Source organism: Brachyhypopomus gauderio, chromosome 4, assembly GCF_052324685.1.
Source record: "Brachyhypopomus gauderio isolate BG-103 chromosome 4, BGAUD_0.2, whole genome shotgun sequence".
NCBI lineage: Eukaryota > Metazoa > Chordata > Actinopteri > Gymnotiformes > Hypopomidae > Brachyhypopomus > Brachyhypopomus gauderio.
In genome coordinates this window covers 28,966,316-28,993,122 of record NC_135214.1, presented here as the reverse complement: position 1 = coordinate 28,993,122, position 26,807 = coordinate 28,966,316, and the positions used below count along the sequence as shown (strand labels likewise).

The following is a 26,807-nucleotide window of genomic DNA, read 5'->3' as shown; positions in this document are numbered from 1 at the left end:
AAAGAAAGAAAGAAAGAAAGAAAGAAAGACAGGATGAATTAAGTAAAAAGTCTTCTTTTATTACCTTTCAAGCCCGCGTAAATAAAGCTTTCAGTGTACTTTTGTACTTTTAAGTGATTCTACTTCACTGAACTCATTCAAAGGCTCAAATGGCCCTTTGTACAGTGTAATCTAATATGATATTGTAATAACACAAAATTCCAGTACTGAAATAGTCTGAAAACATAGAGCATAAAATAATATCTAAAATCACTGTGAAATTGTGTGGAGAAGAGACTATCAGGTTTCTCTTTATCTCTGGTGTCCCTGAACTAAGGTAACAAGGTAGTTTGGGTTAGGGTCATGGTCAGCACAGAACTAGATTTCTTGTCTGACAATGCTCACAGGGTCTGACATTAACCCTGTATTCCCATGACTCTACAATAGATTCTACAATAGACTGCCTAAAAAGTCACGCCGTGATTATTAAGAATGTTAATGTTCATTTCAAAGCAGTGAAGTCCGGTTAAGTCGTTAAATTCTATTCAGTTCTTTCACCTGCGACTTTCTTTTAATTATGAGTCACCTTTACAAAAACCTTGCACACAATGCTGCTCAATTCAAACGGTTCAAACGCAATGACTCAGTGCTGCAGTAATCAATACAGCAGACAGCATATCTAATATTTCAGGACTTTATGCAGCTGGCCAAGAGTGCACCACCTAGCACACGTGACTCACAGGTCTCTCGCCTTACCCCATGGTTGCCTTTCACTATATGCAAATCGCAACCTTTACCACTGTAAGGAAAACCTTTGAACTGATCCTGAAACAGTATGAGCTGCTGCTTCCACTTGGGGCCCCTGGCTTTGCCTGCTTTCACACTCCAAACGGCCCTCCATCCACGACAAGCAAGCCGACAGGAGAGACGAAAGTGGGCTCAGACATGTACCCCTAATTGGATGTGTGAGGGGAGGTGCGGGTGGATGGGGTTGGAGGGGGGGGCATGGTTGTCTTTCCACTGGGATGAAAGCGATAGCCTTGTCTCTCCCACCCTGCCCCACTCTCCTCTGCTCCACCCACGGGATACCTGAGTGGGTGGGGGTCTCGGGGGAGCTGCACCAGGGAAGGCTTTCAGTGGCCTTGAAAGGGGAGTGGAATAAAACGAGAGAGAGAGAGCGAGCGAGCGTGAGTGAGAGAGAGATAGAGAAAGAGATCGAGAGAGAGAGAGAGAGAGAGGGAGACAGAGAAAAAGCCCTGACAATATACAGTATTCCTCCCCAGAGTGGGGCTAGCAGCTGAAATATAATCTGCTCAGGCACTGTACAATGGGGACGAGGGGCCTTTAAGAGAGGCGGGCCTGCACAGGGGAGTGGGTGGGATGCACAGGTCCCCGCAAGGCCGTCGGAGTTAAACGAGTTCAAGGCTGGGAAGCGTTGGGCACCAGAGAGGCATCTGCACCCACGTGTTCATCTCCAACCCCCCCGTATTAACTCACTTCAGACATCAGCGTTAATCGGTGGAATGACAGCAGAATGGAAGTAGTTCATTGTTGGCTAGATATCTCGTCTACAGCGTGAAGAACAAACTATTGTCTTTCTCGTGAAAGATCCGGCCACTACTCCAACTGCAAAGTTTTTGTAGAAACATATCCTGAACCCAAAGACGTCTCATGTAAAATGGGTTTTGGTAACCAGTACAATGGCCGTGTATTGGATATATTGGAACGCATGCCACTCAAAACCATGATAATCATAATAATCGTTATGATAATCGTGGCATATGCATGTACTGAAAATGTGAATAATTGGGCATGTGAAAAGATGAGAACATGTAGCCTACAGGGAGCATGTATGTCTGAATGTGTGTGTGTGTGTGAGCGTGTGTGCGTGTGTGTGTGTGTGTGTGTGTGTGTGTAGAGAGAGCTAAAGAACACTACTGTCTAAATTCACACCTTCAGTCTCCATGTCGGCTCTAATAAACAATCTCGTGCAGACTGGCCACACTTCTCCTTAAGAGAGCACGGGTGTCTGCGTGCTCACGGGCCTCCGGGAGGAGCGACCCCTCGGCCACGGGACCCACGCCCAAACGACGCTCGGCCCTCGTGCCGATGGAGGGAGGGGTGGGGTGCCGCCCGTAACCCGAGCCGCGAGCGGGGCGGCCCGAAAAGGAGCGGACGGCCCACGCGGCCGAGGTGTTTCTTATATGTCCGTACACGCATCCATATCCTCGCCCGCCAACGTAACCTATGCGCGCGGGGCCACTGGGCAGCATTATAATTGGTGCTGCCATTGTGCACGTCTGAATGGGACGGTTACCCAAGAAGCCTCATGTTGGTCTAGGTACATTGGCTTTGAACATTTCACAGACACAAAAGGACAGCCGGGGGAGAAACAAAGATGAGAGAACTCACCAGTGCCCTTTCGGTTTTCCTTTGACACTGTGAAGAAAGACAAGTGGACAATGCTGTCTAATAAGCAGTTGATACTTCCTTTTTTTCACATTAGACCCATACGCCAAAGGGTAATATTTATACTACGATCAAAGGCTCCCTTCAGTGAAGACTTGTGCCATAATGGTTTTTTATAGCTTTTTTATCTGAATAATTTCCAAATTCAAATTCACTCTCTGCCCAGGCTATGCGCAACAGTCTGCCGCACCTGACGATTGTTGTTCATAAATGTTCATAAATAATGCATAGAAATTATTTTAATGTCATTGCTCTTGGGTCAGTTATGACTGTCATGCGATTTTACAGAAAAACACATCATTCACAGCACACGCTAGGGGATCAGAAGTGCTAGGCACACACGGCCTTATCACTTGTTGATTGCAACGCAACAGTGGTGCTACATATACCTGTTCACACGAAGGCCGTGCATTATTCATCAGATTTATTCATCCCTTCGTGTGACGTTTTCTATGACTTTTGGAGCTCGATCAGATAATGGTCTTTCACTGCCACTTTGTTTGAATCCTCAGGTGCACGTGGGACGGGGGAGCCTCATGCACCCTGACATTCACATTTCAAAAATGTCTCCTGAGCTCTAAATTGTGCTTGTGCTGAACAACAGATACCTGATGGAGTGTACAGTTGGGCGGAGACAAGACGAAGATGCGCATGAAGGTGATGATGAAGATGATGATGTTTCTGCAGGTGTGGATGAAGAAATCATTAAAGCAAAGTCCTTGGTCCTCTTGTTGTGGACACCTCTGCCTTCACTGCATCATAGTCCTTGTGGTTATTCTCTCTTTCTCTCTCTCTCTCTCTCTCTCTCTCTCTCTCTCTCACACACACACACACACACACACACACACACGGTTTGTTGCTTAGTCTCACAACAGATGGAGAGTACGGCCTAGTTTTAGCTTTTGTCCTAATGTCCCGTGAGAGTCTGAGCCCTTTATTCAAACCCCTACTCTCCTGCTCTCCTATGAAATTCAGGGACTGTGCTTCATAACTTTGGAAGAGCACAGAAATGAAGATCCACTCTATCCACAATCTGCCACAAACATTTGTCATTTAGACAGGTTTGTAATTTTGACACTTCTGTGAAAACCATCTCAAATGTGGATAGTGTAGTTCTATTCCTGAATTCAAGACAAAACTACTCAATTATACAAATTATATACAAAACGGCAAACAGAAATCCAAATTTCTCGACAATCAAATCATTAAATAAAAACTGACATGTATATATGAATTAGAAGTGACCCAAGACTAAAGTCTGGACAAGCCAGATCATCTCATTTATAGTTCGATTAGGAATCAGATATTTAATGTAGGATATTAAAATAGAGTTAACCCACAATAACGTAACTGACAACTTTTAACGTAGGAACACCTGTTGATCGTGGTACAGAACCAATGAATTCTATTAGAATAAGCGGGCACAGCAACACGATACTGCCCCCGCGCACGTGTACGCCACCTCTCCGAGTCTCCCATCACAGGTATTACACAAGAAAGGAAGGGTGCGTTTGTTTATGTTTTTCCTCAACGCCTACGTTCAATATTTAATGAGATGTGAAACCTCAACTTAGGCAGTCTCGCAGCTGTTATCACGAACACTTCACAATTAAAATGAAAGCACAGTATCGATGCTGTCCGTGTATGTCAGTCGAGTCTGATGCAACCGGAATGGGAGGAGGGTAATAATTGATTGCATAGTATTAGTAGCAATTGCAACGCATAACTTGTTTAGGTAACGGTTCATTTGTATCTGCAACGTTTGATGATGATGATGATGATGATGACGACGACGACGACGACGGTGATGATGATGATGATGATGACAATAACAACAATAATAATAAATAGAAATTGTAAAGTTTGGTGCGTTTTTAAAAATGCCAGATATATTTTTTAAAGCCTGCAAGAAAAAAATATAATTTTCAGTGTTATAACGTTTTACGTTTTACGACAGATAAAAAAATATGCAAATCAGAAAGACTTTGTAGACTTTGCAGACCCGAAATTTGAGAGCGTTTGTCGTTTGAGGGTCTCGTCTAAGAAGACACCGCAGATGGCCGCAGTCGCTCAAACGAAGATAAAGGTATATAGATAAAAGCTGTAAATAATTGAACATGGCAAGCGCGCGCATGATATTGCCTATTATTCTCGCAGTTAATCTGAAGAGGGATCGCAAAGACACGTCGCAGATGATTGGTCAAAACCAGGGGCGGGGACAAAATGGCAGGTACACAGAGCGCATTCATTAATAATTTGTAAGCTTTTCCAGCGAACTGTTTTGAAAATTAGGAAGGAAAAACATTGGAAAATGGCGGTTTAGAGACAATGAGCAGATGCATAAATAATTTCGCGTCATACAAAAATGCTAAAATCAGCCCAGAATCCTCTGGAGAAGCGCCTACATGCATTGTAAAACCTAGAGGCATGCGTGTGTAAGCACGGGTACCTGGTGCGTATTGGCGGGCGCGTGAGCGTGTGTGGCTAACTCTCTTAGCGAGTGTGTACTCTCTGGAGTCAAGTCCTTAGGGACTGCTCGCGCAGTGTGTAGCAGAGTCTCGCGCGCTCACCAGCTGACAGCGCGTGCTTCAATGAGGATACCCAACACCCCGTGCCACGGGTCTGCCAACAATGGCACGCAAATTAATAAACACTCCCATTACAGGCTCAGCGCAAAACTCTCTCCAGTCACAATGGCTAAAGTTGCTCGGCGCTCAAAGTAAGATATATTTAAGGCATGCTATTTATAAGTGTAATAAATACACAACAGAAACAAGTGAGTAGCGTAAACTTAGCGAGGCTGACAATAAGTGTCCATAGACAGTCTATAGACTGTAAGAGAACAGTATATGGACGACTAGAAACAAGACGAGAAATATGCACAAAACTCCGAAAACCCATCAAGAATGTTGGGCAAACAATTGTCTATTCTCTTTAAAATTTCGCATGATATTTACAGACTTATTTGCTTTACTTGCTGACACTTTTTTATTTATTTATTTGTTTATTATGGACGCGACTTGTATTCACTTTCATTCGCTTTTGTCATCTAGCAAAAATTAATAGAAATCTATTATATCGACATATATACCGACATAAGACATTTATTATATCGTAAGTTGACTTTTCGAATCTAATGAAAATTAAAAACTAAACACTGTTTAGTAAAACTAAAAACTATACACACCTTTTAAATTATAAATTTGCTGTGCATGTAAAAGTAAATAACAAAAAGCCCAGATAGCTAGTTTATGCATAAATTATTTTGTTTATTTTACTTTTATCAAATCCAGATTTTAGAGTTCACTAATAATCTGATAATAATTTGGGTAAAAACAGCACTGTAAATGAGCATACTTACCACTTATTATTCTCTTTGGAATAGATCTCATTTGATCTCTATATGTAAACAACGATAAAATAAATATCATTATGCCATTTATTTTAGCTTTTATAACTAGACAATTACATGTAATCTAATTACATCTAATCTTTTAGTCATAATAAAATGTATCGGTCATTTTTTAAGTTGCTCTGTCTTTTTCTTTTGCTGAGCTTTATGTTTTTACTGTTAGCCTTGGCTTGTTATTTAACGATATCTGGGGCCATTTTCCAAATCGCTAAATGTATAAAAAATGAAAATGATCATACACAACACTCCACATATCACAGATAATCAAGTTATAACTAATGCAGGCATTGTCTGGGTCGGCTTTAGGATAAAATAATGCAGACTCAATGAGAAAAAGTTTCTGCGGAGTTTGAGTTTTTTTAATAACCAAATAAATCAACGATCAAAAGTACTTTAAGGTTCTACTTTTATTCCAAAATCAAATAAAACATAAAGCATGTGGCATATTTGCTAATTTCCAACATAACAATAAACTGACAAGACAAACGGAAATAAATAGACCACTTCAGCCACCAAGCAGAAGCCGAAAACAAATATTAACCTCGCATTGAATTCGAATATTCAAAATCAACAAATGTACAAAACATCTAATGGCTATATTAAATATCTTCAAATTGGCATTACTAGGCTACGTAAAAACAGAAGTCTTGTCCCATTACAAAAGCATGTTCCTCAAGCCTATGGCCTGTGTTTAAAGTGCAAGTAAAGTTTAGAAATTGCAAATTCGTAGAGTTTAAACAAATCATCATCAATCGTATGCTATGAAATTATAACATATGCACAATCTGGGTCATTCTGTTTTGCGGAAGACACTTTTTCGCATGACATTCGAGCCCATGGCACTGCTGCGCGCGGCAGTTGACATGGCGTGTGGGTCTTGTCAATGTCACGAAAAGGCAAATAATTGTGTTGGCGACGAGCTATTGAAAGCAACAATAACGGCATACATTTCAAACACTTATCAAATGTACTGATGAAAAACCAATCAAGCGAATATTTGAAACGACCTATTGCAAGGAATTGGGCAATAAAAACTCCAAATACGATTGACACGAATGATGGACAGTCTCTTTGAGCGTCTCTAAAAAGCACGGTGGCCGGTCAGTTTAAGTTCGGAGAGCTCGTCTTCGCTTTGCAGCTCCACGTGCGCTTCGTCGGAATCGCTGAAGTGTGAGTGCGGAGAAAACTCTCCGTCGCTTCGGTTCGACCGCGGCGAGTCTTTACTGCACTCAGAGCCCGACTTGCTCGTTCCAGAAGGAGACTGCATGTCCTGCTCCATCAGAGAGGCGAAAGCTTCGTCCTCGTACTGAAACGGAATCCCGGAGAGCTGAACGGGGAAGCCTGCAGCCGCGCCTCTCCGACAGGCGCTCGGGGATCCCCGGGGAGACCGATCCGCGTCGTAAACACCGGCGGGCAACAGGTCACAGTTCTGCGGGTCGCCTTTAGTACCGGGACCCTGCAGCAAGTCTGAAAGCGCGTTGATGTAGATTTGCGCCATCTGCAGGGTCTCGTATTTGGAAAGCTTCTTTTCGTTGTCGAAAGACGGGATGACTCTGCGCAGTTCGTCAAACGCGTGATTCAGTCCGTGCATTCGCCGCCTTTCCCGCGCGTTGGCCGCTATGCGTCTCTGCTTCTGTACCACGTTTATCGGTTTGCTGGACGGCGCCCGCTGTCTGCCCTCATCCGCCCCACCGGACCCCTTGAGCCGGCACAGCTCGCGCACTTTGACGGGACTCTTGCTGCTCTGTCTGAAGTTTGAGCCGTGGCCTGACGCGGGAGACACGCCTTCCACGCTCGAGCCGGGCGAGTGCGGCAGGTATTCGGCGTGTGCCGCGCAGGTGCCAGGCTGCACGGGGGCCAGCCAGGCGCGTGGGTCACTGCTGTCCATCAGTGCCAAAGCCGGTGGGTGCTCGCACTGCGCCCCCCGCCCCATACTTGGATGCTGAACCTCTAGCTCAACCACCTTCCTCGTGCTTTTGTTGACCACATTCATTCCATCCATCTCCGAAAGGCCCGCGCGAATTAAGGACGGACGGTACAAAAGAGTGAAGGAGTGGAAAGTGCGAGGACGTCTCTTCTTGCACCTGTTGCTCGCGCTCTGTCCACAGGAGGATTTCTTTACTGATGTCTCAAGGCGATGCGTCGGTTTAAAAAGCGGCACGCGCCTGGGAGCCCCCCTTCTCAAGCTGGTCGCGTGGCGCTTTGACCAATAAGAGCACTTGGGGCAGGCGCGTGTGGGCGACCAATGAGAAGTCGCAGTGAACCCGAGAGAGGTTATTATGGCCAGACTGTTTTGTGATAATACCGCGGTTTAGGCTTGTTTAACCGGAGTGTTATTATCACAATGGGTTGTCCCTCAGGACGCGCGTAGAAAGGTACAGGAATGTGGAAGGCGCGAGCAGAATGAAAAACACACTGACTGTACACCCCTCGTCACAGACAATGTGCCTGCAAAGTGTGCCACAGAACAGTTGGCAGAGACGGGAGATGGCATTTGAAGCGACGGACCGTTGAAAGGATATGCAGTAAGCTTACATATCCACCCAGTTCCCTTTTCACCAGATCTTGTAATTGTCATGCAATGAATACAGCGCGCGCGCTATATAATTTCTTCAGATCTTCACTTTGTCTTTTCTTCTCCGCCAAGTCTAAAACGGAGCCTATTGTGAGGAGGTTCAAATTAGCCCACCAGCAAATATATCAGTATATGGAGAAAAGCAAAACCTTATGATACATGCTGCCATTAAAAATCATTAAACATACTATTTAAATAAAATCAAACACATAAAATCTTATTGACATTTCTTTTTAAATATCGGGTCTCTAACTTATTTTTATATATTAACTAATCCTAACCTTAGCCTATAGGTATATAACTGCACGCGGACCATTCATTCCTATCATTACCCATTGATGTTACAATCATCTAGAATTTCATTTTCTTTTGAACCATTTCGAAACCTTTTGATTGGACTTAAGAAACGCCCTGTTCGAGGATCGGAAATTTGATCAGGAAACGTGGCATAGCGTTCAATGTCACGACCTCTTAAAAAGAGTCTAAAAAAACTGAACTCTTCTTAGTATTATCATAACAACAAAAAGTATTAATAATAATAACAATAATAACAACAACAATAATAATAATAATTATTATTATTTTTATACTGAAAAATAATGACGAATTTTGAGGATCAAAAAGGCAACGTTTCTTTCTTAATGTAATTGTCTCAATGTTTTATCAATAAGAACTATCTATCCTACTTTGGTTATTTTCTGATCTTTTTAAAATGATGAAAATATGATGAACTAGTCCACGATCATTATAAAGTACGCTAGTAGAAGTAACAATAAAACAACTTGATCTCGAACTCAAACTTTAATATTGCATCTCACAGGCACTCATCGTAAAACCTGAAAGTTTTTTTTTTTTTTTTTTTTACATCGGTTTTATTAAATAAAACTAAAAATGAAAAGACCGAATGAGAGGCGGGAAGAGCCTAAATTCCCCATTTCTGACATTAAAACAACATTAATCTTTTTACATTTATTCATGAATTCATAGAGAGAGAAGGTTCGAAGACTGGCGCCTGAGTCTACCCTAACTGGAGCCCCATCCAGTCGGCCTGTGTGTCTTGGAATAGTTCCTAAAGCAAACAACAGGTTGGATATTGTTGCTGTCGATTATTAAAGTGACCCAGGGACAATAGTGACTCTATGTTCCATTCGTCACGCCTGGGGAACTCTTTGGAAAAAGGGCACAAACTGTGTCTCGATGGGGGCTTCCACCGCGATCGAGTCTGCATGCTGCGTTCTTCATTCCTGTCTCCCGGGAAACACTGAGATATCGTTAAGTTGATAAAAGGAATGGGAGGTAAAAACCTGCCACAACAAGAATAACAGTGACCACCACATCTATAAAAAATTATTAAATTAGGACACTGGACCATTATACCGCAGCTGAATTTGCTAGATTGGTGTATAGACATTCCTCTGAAACCTGATTCTCACTCCATTGTTTGAAGACATAAATATTACATGTCTGAAGGTATAACTGTAAAAAGGTCAAAAGCGATACTTTTTGCATGCACTGCTAAACACGGCTTTGTTCATATTGAGGATATTAGAAACTATCACATGTGGTCTATATGGTGCGCACTGTCACATCTCTCACAGGCAGCCAAACAAAATCAATGCGCCTTGAAGGCTCTCGGGCGACACCCAGTGGATTCTGAGAGTACTGCCATGAATCCTGGGGAAAGGCTCTTCCATACCCATTCAAGTTTCAAGTTTTGTTTAATCAGCAAGGCCAGATCTACACAAAAGACCACTCACACACGCTTCAAAACACATGAAAATAACAGGTAGACCAATAAGCATGAGAGACCGAGGCCGTCAGTATAAAGAGCCTGAGCAGTGTAAAGTGACATTATTAAAATGGTTTCCATACATTCGTACCATGATCCTCGAACTTGGCCTTATGAAGTGTCTGGAGGCCTGGCGCGGTGGGGGTGGGGGAACTGGACCTTCAGCAGCCGGGGATCTGTCCTCTAGGCACTCAAGCATGAGGAGGTCTGCTGCTGGGCTATTCTGCGTGTTCTGGAGGGCATGACGTCTGGTGCGCACGCTAGGACGACCCAAACTCACCGCTGACCTTTGTCGGTTATACCTGTGGTGTGTTTGAACAGCCCGCCGCATACAAATCTAAGAACCGCATCGTCAGCGCAATGACATATCTGTGAAACCTCCGAGAACCACCAGGAGGTGATAACACGGAGGCTCTCGTGACCGTTGACCAGCTGACTAGCTGATCTGACTATGTCGCTAACATACAGCAGCTATGCTAAGCACTTTGATACAGCAAAGACAACTAAAACCACTGTAGAAAACATGTTTATTAGACAAATTATACACAGAAAGCTTTGCCACTTGTAACAGAGGCCTCAGTTTGTTCCATCTGAATAATATGCAACACATACAACAAAATAGGCCTATATTAAATACTGTACATTATAACTGGTTGAAAATGACCAAGTAATCCTGTACATACTATGTAAGAAATTAAAAATGTTACAGGCCTTGCCTGTTTTATGTGGGTTTTTTTATGGAAAAGAACTCGCCTTCTTATTCATAAATCCAGAACTCAAAATGAAATGTCAAAATCAGAATGCTTTTACCATCAAGGGAATGTGGAGAACTCAATTAGTGCAATGGTAGCTATCATAATGCTAGGGTTTTATGTTAAAGTCTATATTCTCTTTAATTCAACAAAAATGATCTCCATGTAAAATATACATTTTAATCTCTCTTCATTTATACTAAATAAACCTTTTTAAAATTGATACTAAATAAAAATTGTTCCTATTGTCATTCAGTAGCCATAGCTAAAGGAAAATACAGCTAGATGCTTCCATCAGAACACTGTTGCAGCTCTCTACACACAACACTGGCGAATTAGTTGGAAGATAACAAACTGAAAGCTCATTCTAAACAACTAACATTAGTAATATTAATAGTGTTAGTGAAAACTGTTTGGATGTTTCTTTTTTTATAATTTTTTTTGTTTTACTCTTCAAAATGTGTCTTTTTTTAACCTGTAATCACACTTTGATGGCCTTGTTGTAACAATTAGCACTTTGTAAAAAAAAAAAACAAAAAAGAAAAAAAAAGTTAGATAAATATTACCCCTTAACACTTATGAAACGAAATAGAAAGTTGTTTCAAATGATTCCACTGCGTCTGTTCTTTCAGATGGCCCGGTGTTGATTGGTGACGCGCGGCGAAGATTTAAAAAGAGCCCTCGGTCTAAGGGTTGTGTCGAGAATCCATTTGAAAGCTCCCTCTCCCCTCCATCTTTGAAAGCTATGACACACAGCCATGTGCCCGTGGCGAACGCGATGGAGTTATTGTACAAAATGTGGCTTGTTGAACCCTCGCGCAGCTACAGAATAGGGGAAAGAAGCTTTTGATGACTTAAGGATGCAAACCAGTGTAAGATGATGGCACTGAAGCAATATTAAAACTTATAGATCAAAATAAAAAAGATAACAACAGACAGCACTGATAATTTTTTTTTTCTTGTTTAAACTCTCTGACCATACACATTCCACGCATTTAAGGATTTGTTATACTAAAAGTCAATAAAACACATTTATAAGCCTTAGGTGCACATTTTCTATGTGTTTATCCCTTCTGATTCAGATTTTCTTTTCCAGAGTGTCCTAAGCGTGTGTGAAGAACCCTCGGACAGACGGCACAGCGAACCGGTGCGAGGAACACCTGGAGCACCAAGAACGCTGGGAAAGCTGCTGGCGGCACTGAGGGCGGCCGGAACAGTCCTGCTCTCCGGCCGCCACACGGACACCCGCCTACGGATGTGTCACCCACCTCGGCTGTGAGCACAGATCGAGCTCCAGAGCGGTCACAGGAAGAGAGGGCGGGGCTCCTCGGACGGGCCTCGGGTCCTCACGGATCTGTAGGTCACTCAGCAAAGTGCACTGTTTGTTTCCCCCCCCTCCTTTTGTCCAAAAACGAAAGGAAATGGAGAAAATGTAAACATCCTGTTTGTGTAATGTTATAGTCTTTAATACGCTCTCCCCACGAAGCGCAGTCCTCGACAGTCCATGTGGGCGAAAAAATAAACCCAAAACAAAAAAAAAAAGGAAAAAAACAAACAAAAGGATAGTCATCTTGTTTACACGAGATATCTCCCAACGACCACAAGGACATTAATGAAACTAAACACCATCCTCGACAGGTAGGTGAGTTCAGGCAGGACAAGCACCCCCATTCCACCGCTGAATGCAAACATACATACAAACAAACCCCAAACCTGCAAAAAAAAAAAAAAAAACCAAACAAATCCGAAGCGCCGTAATCAAAGAAGAAGAAGCCTGGTATTTACACTGGTATCTTTCTCCGGGTCACGCTGCGGTCGCCTGGCCCGGCCCGGCCCGCGGCGCCTCATATGGAGGTGCCCCTGTCCGGGTCGTTTCCGTAGCTGAAGCTGGGGGCTGGCGTGGGCTGGTAGGGGATGCTGGACATGCCCTTGACAGGGCTGCGGAAGAAACCGCCGTTGGGGGCGCGGTGCCGGAAGGGCCCCCCAGTCCGCTGGTCGGGCATGGCGCCGAAGGCGAAGCCGCCCGCCGCCTTGGCCGACAAGCTGCGGCTCAGGGTCTGGATCTGCTCGGGGATGAAGGTGGTGGTGGTGATGTGCGTGTTGCGGAAGTCGCTGATCTGCTCCAGGGCCTGGCGGGCGGCGGGCAGCGAGTCCATGTCCAGTGGCGTCAGGTCGACGGAGGAGGCGGAGAACTGCTTGTGGGGGCTCTCGTCATCCGTGCACAGGCTGTTCACGCGGCGGTGGAGGTGCTCCAGGTCGATCTCTTTGTCGTCCTGGAAAGGGGGGCGGGGTCGGGGGGTGGAGAAAGGTAAGAGAGGTGGAGCGGGGAGAGAGGGGGGGCGGGGCCCGGGGAGTCGGAGAAGAAATAAGGAAAGAGAAAGAGAGAAGAGGAGGAGGGGTGAGGGTCGTTACAGGAGCACAGGACAGAAAAGGTACGCGGTGTAAGAGCGAGGAGAAGTGGGCGTGCGATCGCAAGAAAAGAAGGATGGCGTAGCGCAGAGGGAGGCGGAGTGGCAACCGGGAGAGGGGGCGTGGTCAACCGGGAGAGGGGGCGTGGTCAACCGGTGGATGAGCAGGAAGTGGAGAAGTGGTGGGTCACGAATGGATCAAAACAAGGGGCGCAGTGGGCGAGGGATGGCAAAGATTTGACATGGGGGTGGTGGTGACGGAGCCGCAGTGGGTGGAGCAGCAAAATGAGTTTGGGTGACGTTTGGGGTTGCAGTTTGAGCAGCATGAGTAAACAGGGAGGGGGGAGAGAAGGCACAAAAAGGAGAATGGCTACAGGAAGGAAGGCACACTCACATTTCCACAAGGGAAGCATGGCTGGTTCTTACACTTGGGAGACTTGAGGCCTTGTCAGCATCACTACATCACTACACTACTGATATGGCACTATGGTACGGTTTTATAATACTCACATTAATCAGTCTGAAGCCATATGAGGAGAAAGTTCTTCAAACAAGATTAACGTGTTACATTTTATTTTTTTTTTACACTTACATTTTGGTCATTAAGCAGACACTTCTATTCAGAGCGACTTACAACGTGTTACTCTGGCAACGAGCTGATCTATCTTGATTTGCTTGGCTTATACCGAATGTTGTCTTAATTAGCAGTGAATTATTGCCTAGGTGACAGCATTGAGTCCCTCCCCCCCACGATAAACATTTGCATTCACAGGATGTTCACCTGTCTGTGGGACTGCAGTGAGCCTAAAGAACACAATGGTCTGTTATTTCTGGGGAGTTTCAAGCGCATCTCAGCCCTTCAGTCCAGCGCCAAGCAGCAGAACTCTGAACATGGGAAGGGCGGGGACTCCACTGTAAAGCCCCACCCCCTTTTCAAAGGAGGGGCGGGGCACGGAAGGGGAGGGGTGGCGGTCATGGGTACCTGACTTAAAAGAGCAGCGGCAGGGAGGCTGTGGAGGAGGTGATCACAGCGAGCGGAGACGATGCAGGGAGCCATTCAAACTGTGTGTGTGTGTGTGTGTGTGTAGGGGGATTGTAAGTAGATGAGATGACACTGCTAGCATGCAGAGCTTTGTGCCAAGAAGCTGTAAGCTCGAGCAGTTTGTGGATAACGCCCGGACTGCCTCATTACGTCCTACTTTTAGATAACGCCATTTTACAATATTATCCCTATTTTAGATACACTCCTAACCCATCACTGCACCCCATTTTTCCAGAGAGTAGCAGATCGATAAACGTTTCATTTTAGATATGAACTTTTTCCCCCCTCATTTCAGATGCACGCAAGCAGTCTTTTATTTCTACCTTTATGGACGTAACCTTTCCTCTGTGCTTATCTGTAGAAAAATGTTAAAAGGCAACATCAGTTGTAGCATTTTGATTAGCTATAGACATTAGGCTTGGTGTCCTTCTGTTTTATCAGCAGCCTAAACACTGAATACATTTGACAAATGTCAGCTTGCTGTACAAAGGCTGGAACTGAAGGCGGTTTCGCTTAATTTCAGAGTTACTGGGCAACACGATGTTTCACGCTCTGGTTAGGGCCTTTTATTCAGTTTCCCTGAACTCTTCAGACTTCTTAGTGAAATTTTCACAATATCAGCATTTATAATTAACCATTTAACCTCTTTCCTACTTCAAATCTCTTTTAAAAGCTTTTAAAATGACCTATTTGTGCATCGGTGGCCCCTTCTGATACAGGCGATGTGTGTTTATACGAGCTGTTTGTAAGGGACGTAGTGGGTCTGTTAAGGAGCTCGGACGCCCTGTTGCTCAGTAAGGTTTGTTCCACTACCTGGGTGGGCGGGAGGCTGTCTGGGTGGGAGGAGAGAGGCCTGCTCAATGTTGGCAAAAGGCGGCCCGTGACGGAATAGCGAAGGTGTGCTGAAGGGCGGAGTCCAGGGGCGTGGCACAGCATGCAGGTGACAAGTGATTGGACGAGGCTCTGAGCGCCAGAGCGATGTCGGTCGGCGGCCCGCGTCGCAGCAAGGGCCGCCCCGCGGGGGGCGGACCATCGGCCTGCGGCTGGCGCGGCGAGCCACCGGAGGGGTGGGGGTGAGAGTATCAGGGTTTGGAGGGATATGGACAGACAGGTGGACGGACGGACAGGGCAGGCAGATGGCAGGGCGGGAGAGAGAGGGCATTTCAGAGAAGCAGGGAAACGAGCAGAGAAAGACAACAGGCAAACAGTCAGCACACAGACTCTCTTTTTTTGTTCTTTTCTAGGTCCAAGGAACCAGATACCTGGAAAGGTGAGATGGTAAAAATGGCATTTTGCATTTCTCTCCCTCGCCCTGTACCCCTCAACACAGAGTACTTATCTATAAAACAAAAGAAAAATAAAAGCCAAATAAAGAAAAGCTGTCGTTTCAGTCGGGGACAGTAAATCTTGAGTGGATTTTACTGTTTCTGACAGAAAACAGACATTTCTTGAAGTCAGAGTAATGACCAACACAGAAGATTGTGTGGCGTTCAGCATGGTCGGTTTCTTGTGACATTAGGTACCATACAAGCGTCCAAATCCTAAATTGTTCCTTGTTTAACCAATTTTTTTTTTTTTAACCAGTATGTCACATGACAGAAAGACAGGGCACCATAACTGGCCCTTTATGACCATGATGTAATCTTGGTTAAGGCACCAAGAGAACACATAGCCTGCTGCACTCCACACAATCACAACAGGAAATGACACAGCAGACATTTGGGGTGAAGGGGGCGGTAATTCCCTTCACGTTCAGGCACATTATGAAGACACGGTTTGGCCAGTAACGTGACTGGTAACATTGTCGGTAACATGGCTGGTAACATGGCCGGTAACATTGTCAGTAACATGCCTGGTAACATTGTCGGTAGCAAGGCTGGTATCATTGTGGGTAACATGGTTGGTAACACGATTGGTAACATGGCCGGTAACGTGGTTGGTAACACTGTCAGTAACATGGCTGGTAACATGACCCACTCCACGCTCTCTGGTTCGCTGGTCCCTTGCCGGTCCCCTGGCCCTCTCCCCACAGGCTGACAGGGGGCAGTGGGGAGGCAAAACATGTCCTAGCGTGGAACTTGAGTTGCATGAGCGGTCACACCTTGCACCATCCTACACCAGAAGTGACCCCGTGGAGAGCGGGCCGGCCGGGAGGTTTCGGAGAACCAGAGAGGCGGCGTGACTCATATGGCGTTCGCAGCGGTGAGTACATTTGTATGCACATGCACACGTGTGTTAAGAGACAGAGACACAAACACACACATCTGATCTACTAGTTTAGTGTGTAATGCACTTGCAGTTGTACAGGTGTTAATAGATACTGTGTGAAGTGATGGGGTCAGGTGGGAAGGACTCGATGCACAAGCACATGGAGGTTAAGGGGCTCTAGAATACTGGGCTGTGATGCACTTAACAGAAGAAAAGAGAAGATAAAGATGAAATATGTCCAGGCCAGTTAGATTGTTGATGTCCTCAATATGATGGTAACTGCAACACTTTGGCCATATGGTAAGACACCACTACTTTCTGGAGCCGTAGGCCAATCAGTTTTGCTGCTAATATTAAAACTGATTGATCATTGGACCGTGAGGGGTGTGCTCAGTGGCGGGTCACTGTGTGCGTTGGCCTGTGAGCTAGCCCTGCCAAGTCTGACGGAACCTTCTGGAACGGCACTCTGGAGAGCAGAGCTGCTTCAATGTGACGACACCGCAGGAGCCGCCAGGAGGTTCAAGAGTGACGGCCCACCTACTGGAAGCCATTTTAGAAATTCTCACAAAACAAAAATCAACTTTGCAGTGTGTCTTATCATATCAGGGAACACTATTAATTATTTTCTTAGTAGGGTTACAAAATAACCCTAACCATTGTGCTTATGTATTTTTATAACAATCAAGTTAAACTCTAAATGTGTACAAAATACTTTGCACATAACAGTGAGAATAAAGGGGGGGGGGTTTGGATCTTACAGAATGATCTCCTTCTCAAGGATATCCCTTAGCCAAATATTGCAAAGCCAGAATCTAGGATTTGCAATATTTGCAATTATTTTTAATTGAGGATATTTCATAATAAAATGAATTAATAATTGTATGGGATAATGAAATATTAATTCAACAAGTGAATTAACTGGTCATTTCTTCTTATTCAATTAGTCTAAATTGGACATACTATTGCAATCATGTTTTAAGGAGCCATTATCAGAACCCTGATGCTTCGTCCCGGGGTGGGTGGTGAGGTGGTTCGCATGGCTGCTGGTGGATGAAAGGCGCGGGGGGGGGGGGGGGGGGGGGGGGGGCAGACCCGGACCCTGCTCACAGATCTTAAAGCAGGCTGGAGCGTGGGCAGTTTTTCCCTCCCACCTTTGCTTCCTCAGGCAGGGAGGCAGGAAGAGGAGCGCTCGCCTGGGGGGTGGGGGTGTGGGGGGCTCCCCTTCTGAGCGACTATGAAGGCAAAAACAGTTGTGAGCGTGGCGGAGGATGGTGGGGAGGCAGAGCGCACAATTGCCAGTGGACGCGAGCTGGTTCAGGCTGTACAAACTGAACTGGACTGACTGGAGAAGGCAGTCCCACTACTCCTCCACGCCCGGAGAGAAGAGGAGGAGCCAGCGAGGCAGAGCCAGCGAGGTAGAGCCAGTGAGGTAGAGCCAGCGAGGTAGAGCCAGTGAGGTAGAGCCAGCGAGGTAGAGGCAGTGAGGCAGTCGTCCAGGCAGAAGCCACTCAGGCCTCATGGTGCTTTTAACAGTTGAAGCACTTTAGTCTGGGCTACATTGCTTCAGTTTGAAGCTACAGGCCCGTATTTGATGTTTGAAGTGAACAATGTAATGAAATGAAGCCAATTAGACCCAAAGGCACGCGGATCCTTTAGAGCACCAAGAGTGCCCTGATATAACCAGACTGGGCCTTGCAGGGGTTTTAACACCAGCTGCTCTTTATGGGCTACTGTTGCTACAATATGTTTTTGGTAGGCCTTCCAGGAGTTATTAAGATTGGATCATTATGCCACGCTGGTCAGGACGACAATTTTACAGTACAGTTCTTCTGTTTGGAGAGTGGAGCCATTACAGCTAACGTCATTGGTGAGCATCCGGCCACCATTTTTGTGTCATTTTTTTTGTTTTGGTTTTAGAGTCTGTGCTTATGTCTCTGTCCTAAGACGATGGCCAGGTAAGAAAGCTCGGTGTGCGTTTTGTAAGCCTGGCTATCTCAGTGATGTGGCTGTCAACTTTCTGTTCTCAGGCTTACCCACACCATTTCACAGCCTTACCTTAGGAAGACGAGTCGAAAGACGACACGCCGTGCGCTAACTTCACACCAGCTCCGAGCCAATTTGAACAAATTGAATCCAGCTAATAGCCGCTAACACCCTTCCCAGCCTTCAATTCGACCGGGCCGATCTGAAGCCGATATTCTCGCAGGAGGACGATTAGCTACTGTGCCAATTACGTTTTTTTTCGGTTAATGTTTCCTTAATCAACCGCCGCATTCCCGCCCACCGACCCCTGAGGGCTCCTCACCTCCTTCGAGGGAACCCTGGAGCCCTTGCGCCTGGTCCACCAGGTCTCGACGGTGGCGATGAGGCAGGAGAGGACGACGCCCGCCGCCAGGACGAAGAAGACGCCGGCGAAGCTGCGGATGTCCAGGGCGTTGGCGCTGCGTCTGGTGCCCAGGGGAGAGTAGAGGTCACACGGGCTGTCCTGCGGCCACCACTTCAGCCTCAGGATGTCCATGTCGCCGTTCTGCTGCAGCTCCAGGATCCTGAAGGGCACACGCATCACAAAACTCGACCAATGAGGGACAGTTCTAGAAAGTTCCTCACTAGATCTATACACACACCCACTTATTATATATATATGTTTTACTATCCCAGGGAATTGAATGCTACTTTAAATCCCATTATTCATGTACTCTTCAGTGGCATCTGTTGCTGGCTGCAGTGTTCGCATTTCTGCTCCACTTGCCAACACTAGAGGGCAGTGTCTCTTCAGAAATACGGGCAGGGGACACCGCTCGCCCCTCTGCACCAATAAAAAAAAAAAAAAAAAAAAAAGAAACGAAAGAAAAATCAGCGCATTTTAATGTAGAGGGGACAGTCTGCAACAGTGCCAGTCATGCGACGGGAGATGAATGATGATGAACACACAGCGCAGGGTTTTATGAGAGCTCTCTTCTCATTGATCGACTGTTTTGCATTGCGGCACTGTCTCTCCGGCCAGCCTGCCTGCAGTGGGGAGTGACACCACGGTCCCTGAAGGAGAGCTGGGATCTGCGGGGTGTCTGGAACAGCCCTCACTCCGGAGCACTCTGGACGTGCAGCGACCACGTGAGAGCACTCGCGGAGCTCACGTGCCTGCGCACGGGCCCCGTAGGGGACGACGTCGGCCGACGGCGTGACTGACAGACATCACGATGTCGAGCCTGCATATGAGGTTTTACATTGTGACTTTTATTTTGTAAAATGTGCATCTCCACTTCCGAAATGAATTTATTTCAGTGGAGAGAAGTCATTTTTCTCTGAGGCCATATATAGAAATGTAAAAATATATTTCTATAAGCAAAATAAATTATATTTAAGTGATATTTACACCTTACATATATGTTTATTTGTTGCAAGTGGCAATTTAATTAAACGTAATTCATGTATTCAAATGGAAAAAAGTGCAAAATGCTTAAAAATGTACATGTGCATACAAAAACACACAGATAATTGAGAAAGTCATTCTTAAAACATGATTACAGGATCACGCTGACATGTCTTTACATTCATCAGGTATGGATAGAAAAAACAGCAAAGGGTAATGAACTCTAAACAGTGTAACATCCGCATGATAGGCTACCAACCAGATGGGAAAGATGAAAAACCAACCAACATTTCCATTTATACTAGACTACTGAAAACAAGCCAACCAAAAGTAATTAATGATTCTACTGATCCCACAAGATTTGAAAAAGATATAAATACAGTTGCAGCCAGAGACGTTCAATTTGCACGTTTTTAACATGCAAACTGTTACAAAAGCACAACAAGACCAACAAACCTGCCAACATTTCCAATACAGGGCTGAGAGCCCCTTTCGAACTGCTGGGACGTTGGTTTGCATGGGCGTAGTTTAACACGCGTTACTGATCCTGGCCCCACGCAGGGCACCGGTGATGCGTAACCACGGAACCGAGGGATGGGGCTTCCTGTGCCTGCAGATCCTGGGCGGGGCCACGTGTTTCAGAACACCCAGCAGGGCATTCGCTGTCTCCTGCCTCCCAATGGGGGGGAGGACTTTTCATATTTCTCTCATCAGATACAGTCTATATAATGCATCTGCATACTCTGCAGCAGTGCAATTATGTAAAGGTATGCATCTCTTTCATTAGCATAGTACTTCTAATAATTTAATGAGATAATTGAAAGTGATTTTCCTTTTATAAAGGCACAATGGCCTTTCTGTGAGAATCATATACCGGCGTCACACTGTGAAGGATAGAAGTGTGTATGCATGCTGCTTAAATTCCCATCTGGGGAGGTTATACAGAGGTCAGTTGGCGTGATTGAGAGCCTTTTATAGATATTGAGTGTGTTTTTGGTTGTGCCAACACATCTGACATGCAGTGTTGATACAACAGCAGTGGGTGTGGGTGGAGGTGGGCGGACCATGTGTGAAATTCCGTGCTCACGTTTGAGATTTTTTAAGAACACTGCATCCATGCCCTCCAGAGACATCAGACCCTGCACCTGAATCTAATACAGTACAACCGTCACGCCATGTTAAATCTAACATGCAGGAGAAGACACGTTGTTCCTTAAGAGGGCGTTGGGAAATGAAATCATATAAGGAAGAAGGACGCCATGTAAAAGCTGTCACATTGTCCCAGATGAATGCAACCGGCGATCCAAACGGTTCCCTATATTTTTGATACGTGCGACAGCTTCGTCGTCGGCAACTCGCAAACTGCTTCATTCAGTGTTGGTGACAGTCATTGCCGTATCGTATAATCCACACCCCAGCACCACCTTTTGCCCAGTGTTATATTGCTTGGCTAAACGGTTCACTGCTGGGGGTAGTGTCGGTATTTCAGAGGCCAGTCGTGGCAGCTCTGTTATTTCTTACGACACGGAGTAACCTTCATCTGCAGGAGGCCACTTCATATACAATCCTGTCAGATCTACAACTGGCATGCTTCGAGAAATCAGGCCCTGCTGGTAACACAAATGACTATTAATGTGTCCACACATGCCTCTCTGCGGCTCCCTAGGTGTTGCGTTGCTTTAAGGCCTCGGTAATCATCTAATTGCAATCCTTTCACCAGGAGAAAAGGAAGACCTTCAAGGCAAGTCCCATTCTGTGACGCAATGTTTCATATCAAACAGCTCTGGCATTATGTATAGGGGAAATCTAAGTCTTCACAGAACGTAAGTCTTTTTGACCAGTGAATCAAATGAATGTCCTCCTGAATACCGCCAATGAAGGTTCCTCTAGGAGCACGTCTCTATTCTACAGGTATATCTTTGGTTAACCAGAGCTAAAAGTGGCACAGCAGTGTTGAGCAGATGCTTCGAATCACAGAGCCAGCACAAAATAGGAAACAGACACAAAACAGATGCCTCCCTGTCAAACTATGTGGCTGTGTCTATCAGTTGAGAGTATAAATCCATTTGATGGTGGGAGGGGTGGGGGCCCTCGATAATGAATCCACTGGAGATGGAAGTGACACGGGGGGTTTCTCTGTCCGTGGTCTTCACTTCCTCCTCCTCCTCACTGATCAGACCGGTGGTGGACCACAGGGTGTCCAACCTTCAGGTGCTGTGATGTCAGTGACTCTGCAAATGCGTTTTCCTCTCTGCCCCCAGACGCCTTTCGAGAGCATAAATACTAGGGGTGGGCATAGATTAATTTTTTTAATCTAGATTAATCTCACTGAAATCTTGAAATTAATCTAGATTAATCTAGATTAATCTATATTAAAATGGCTCATATGCGTGCTACCCAAGTAATCAGACCCTCCAGAAAGTTGCTATGTTGCGATTTGCAACTTCAACGCAACTTCAAGCAAACACCGCGAATTCAGGGCGGTGTTGCAACTTCAGCCAATCACCGCAACTTTCCCGCAAATTTGACCAATCACTGATGTCGTCTTGATGTGACGTCGACAAACTCCCGCCTTACTTCCGTATATACGTTCAAGAGGAGCAGACTGAAAGCAGCATGAGCGACGAAAATAACGGCAAAAAGATTGGGAAAAGCAGTATCCCGGTACACTACATGAAAGCGGGGATAAACTGTCCAGATCCGACCCGCGAATTGATTATCTATGGCCCCCTGGATGATATTTAATTACTATTAGAACCGGCCTGCAGGCCACAGCCGCCCGATGGTGTTTTGCACGCATAAACACTACATTCCCCACAATGCAACGGTAGCCCGCGAAGTCACTGCAACGCACGCAAGCGGCGAGGGTCTGAGATAAAGTTTATAAGTTTAAACTTTAAACTGAGATAAAGTTTAAAGTCAGAGATAAAGTTTATTCATCTCTGATCCATATCTATGAGTTACTAGTTCGCTCTGGCGCCAACCACTGGCGATCGATCTCGATATAATACTTAATTTGTGTCCATTTTACAGGCCGCCCGGGTAACAACTTATGTTCGCTAACCCCGCCCCCCCCGTCAACAATTAATGTTCGCCACCCCCTCCAGGTTCAAATCTCACTCCAAGCGATCTTGAAAAGTTGCCAACCCTGAATAAATAGGTAAATAGATAATTAAAATGGACTACTAAATAGAGGAAACCATACAACATTTACTCCCTATTGTAATGTACTCACAAAAAAGCAAAAACACACCGCAACTTCCATCGCAATTTTTTTGAAAAACACCCGCAACATCAAACATTTTAGCCCGCAACAATCACAAAAAAGGCCCGCGAAATCCTGGTGGGACTGAAGTAATGACTAAAAGTCAGTTTTTGAGATAGGGTTTCTTAATACAGAGGGTGCATTAGACCAGGGGCTCATCTCCTGTTTCCAAAATGCATCAATGACTGCTTGAGGAAGCTGTTCTACCTAGATACTTGAAGAAAAAAAACATGCTCAATAAAATGTAGGCTACTCGTGTTCAACGGTTTATTCAGTTAAACATGAATTTGTAAGCCTACATACTGTACATTAAAAGGTGTTGATAACATGTTTATTCAGCTAAACATGATATTTGAAATGTAAGCCAACATTTAGTACATTTAACCTCATGGACGTAATTTGGGGGGACACTTTTTCAAAAGCCGGTTTTGGTCCTCTGCAGTTTTAACGTTAAAAAGAAATATTTAAATAGCGACGAATCTAGCGCCAGGACCATGCAGAAAACGACCGCTCCGAGCTCCGCTTCGGTAACACTTTACGTTCCTAAAAATGAATTTTCCATGAAGCAAACCTGGCGACTTCGTGGCTGCATCCATGTAAACACACGGACGATTTGTAATTCACAAGTTTGAAAACTCGTTCTCGCCCCTACATGTGCAATTTGGTTAGGAATACAGCCGAGCTAAACTATCAAGTTGAAAGTCATCATAGTTTGCTTACCCATTTTGACCCAGTTCCCAACCCAACTTTAAGAATAGATTACCGACGATAATTTTTATATCGCCCGATAAGAGTATCAAATTAACGAACGCCGTTAACGGCCCACCACTAATAAATACACATCAAAAGAAAACTCCACAACTACCACTACCAAAAAAAAATCCAAAATAATAAAAACCCTCCTCACATTTTGAGAATGTGCATCTGATGAGGATGTGGTGATGGTGTGACCTTGTGGCACTTCTAGCAGCTGGTCTCTAGCAAATTAACACCTGGGTGCTTAATGAACGAACAGCCCATCACTTAGGGTGAACCGGGAGTGGTGTGATCTTCAGGCGTTGACGGCAGCTGTCCTCAGAGACCCAAGTGCCTGTGTTTTTTCCTGCAGCGTTCAATATGAGAAGTCTGATTGAGTTCTTATAATGGATCTCCTAAGACACTATCTGCAGCTGATTTCTTGTTTTTTGGGAATCTCAGTTGGAAGTGGAATTAACATACTAAATTGAACGCTGACACTTCGGTGGTTCATTTATTCCGCTGGCAAATATCATTACTGTGTTTATTGGACATCTCATCCGGGCAGCTTTGCTCAGATGTTAGCCATCTTCACAACTCTCTATGTCTGTCGGTTTGTCTAACTCTTACAAGTTTCTCCAACCTCCTCCTCTCTTTCCTTCTCCATCCCTTGTGACTACACCTAAAGAACTAACAGGAAAACAACAGCTTGCTAATTTGCAACAGTCAATGTTTAATTTATTTATTAAGCTCTCCACACCTCACACACTGACGGTTGCTTAATTTGGGCCCTTGGCACTGTGGTGTGCGTGGAGGCTGTGTGTCAGGTACCCGAGTGCTTGCCTCCATGCTAACACGAAGTTTTGGAAATAAAAGGGAGGGTGACTGGGGGGGGGGTGGTGTTGTGAGTTAGCCTACATGCTTATTAAAGCATCTAATTGGTAGATTTAAGAAGGCATCCAACCAGGTTTGGGCGGGGGGGTGACTGACCACCTTCTGCCTTCGGAATGTCCAAACAAGTTAATTACAAACTCTGTCCTGCCAACGGTCACAAACACAGCCAGAAAGGGAACATGGGTTTAAGGCCAAGAAAACCCCACATGGTGCCTGTGTGCACAAGACACTTGTGCATGTGCGCCCTTCTCGGAGGGGCAGGGATTCGGGGCTATCTCCATCAGGTCTGTGTGTCATGCGGTCTCACTCAGCTAGCCTTCCTCCAGGTCCCCGCAGGTCTGCGTGTCATGCGGTCTCACTCAGCTAGCCTTCCTCCAGGGCCCCACAGGCCTGTGTGTCTTACGGTCTCACTTGGCTAGCCTTCCTCCAGGGCCCCGCAGGTCTGTGTGTCATGCAGTCTCACTCAGCTAGCCTTCCTCCAGGGCCCCGTAGGTCTGCGTGTCATGTGGTCTCACTCAGCTAGCCTTCCTCTAGGGCCCCACAAGTCTGTGTGTCATGCGGTCTCACTCAGCTAGCCTTCCTCCAGGGCCCCGCAAGTCTGTGTGTCATGCGGTCTCACTCATCTAGCCTTCGTCCAGGGCCCCGCAGGCCTGCATGTCATGCGGTCTCATTCAGCTAGCCTTCCTCCAGGGCCCCGCAGGTCTGCGTGTCATGCGGTCTCACTCAGCTAGCCTTCCTCCAGGGCCCCACAGGTCTGCGTGTCATGCGGTCTCACTCAGCTAGCCTTCCTTCAGGGCCCCACAGGTCTGCGTGTCATGTGGTCTCACTCAGCTAGCCTTCCTCCAGGGCCCCACAGGTCTGCATGTCTTACGGTCTCACTCAGCTAGCCTTCCTGCAGGGTTCCGCGCTCCGTTTAGAATGCCGATTGCCAGGGCTGTTGCTATGGCAACCAGCTGCGGCAGAAATGATCACATGTTATTAGATGTCTCTGACTGCAGGCGTACAAACTATTTGATATGAGCAGGAAAGAAAGAATGAAAGCAAAAGGAAGAAGAAGGGGTACAAAATCCCCCAAAACAAATGGTGGTAGTTCTTTACTGACAAAACAAACTAGGACACTGCAGAGGTGCCAAAACTGTCCTACCTAATAGAGGGAGACAGATGCACTTCTGTCTAATACCCATCATGGCACACAAACACACATCAATCGTTCACACGCACATGCACACACACACACACACACACACGCGCGTGCACACACACACGCACTCACAAAGGAAAAGGAAGGAAGCATTCTCTGCAAGTCAATCTCTCGTTAGGATGAGGTGGATTTGGGACAGGTTCAGGTATGTGGACTCTGAGGCTGAACTGTTAGCCCGTGCAGAATAAACACGCAACACCGCCACTGGTCACCTGGTGATAGTGCGCCACAACGCCTGCCTCTTCGTCGGCATGACAATGGACCGTAAATGTCATGTGCTCCATGTTCTTTGCATGCCGTTTACATGGAGACTCTTGCATGGTGTGGTTTGAACCTGCCACACATGGGCACCGTGGCAGTAGAACATCTACTCTGAAGAACATTTGCCCTCCAGAACCTTGCAGAAGGGCTGTCATCAGGTGCCAGTCACCAGTGGCTTGAATCTCTCAGGTCAGGCTTACCTAACAGATAACGGCCCAAGCTACAGGATGCTTCCCTCCTGCAGTACTGAAGGAGACCTTTAAATTAGATTCCTAAACATTAATAACTGAATCCTCACGGTGCATGCAATAGAATTAATAAATTGTACAACATCCCCGATATGTAATCAGGAGGATTTAGTAGTTCATTAACATGATTAAAAGTTCCAACAAGAGCACAGTGAACAGGCAAACGTGAACCATTCTCATCCAGTCATGTGCCTAAAGG

At 45.7% G+C, this 26,807-nt stretch overlaps 2 protein-coding genes across 6 annotated transcripts in view; both read right to left on the bottom strand.

Moving 5' to 3' along the window:
- Positions 1–6,316: 6,316 nt before the first annotated feature.
- On the bottom strand, positions 6,317–7,958 carry atoh1a (atonal bHLH transcription factor 1a). The gene has a single exon (XM_077001241.1). The coding sequence runs from the start codon at positions 7,860–7,862 to the stop codon at positions 6,942–6,944; it is 921 nt and encodes a 306-aa protein (XP_076857356.1). The 5' UTR covers positions 7,863–7,958; the 3' UTR covers positions 6,317–6,941.
- A 2,776-nt stretch (positions 7,959–10,734) lies between these two features.
- grid2 (glutamate receptor, ionotropic, delta 2) overlaps positions 10,735–26,807 on the bottom strand; it is a 252,938-nt gene continuing 236,865 nt past the window's right edge. The window contains exons 15-17 of one of the 5 annotated variants that reach the window (XM_077003597.1): positions 18,940–19,180; positions 15,240–15,469; positions 13,117–13,249 (exon numbers count right to left, since the gene is read on the bottom strand). In XM_077003597.1, the coding sequence (XP_076859712.1) occupies positions 15,284–15,469; positions 18,940–19,180 (427 nt within the window). In that variant the 3' untranslated portion in view covers positions 13,117–13,249; positions 15,240–15,283. Of the gene's footprint in view, positions 13,250–13,285; positions 15,470–15,490; positions 15,766–18,939; positions 19,181–26,807 lie in introns of those variants that run through there. The other 4 variants (XR_013130528.1, XM_077003595.1, XM_077003596.1 and 1 more) reach the window with 4 other exon arrangements.

Bases quoted from the DNA above. Each gene is read 5' to 3' on its own strand.
- atoh1a (XM_077001241.1), bottom strand. From the start codon at position 7,862: ATGGATGGAATGAATGTGGTCAACAAAAGCACGAGGAAGGTGGTTGAG.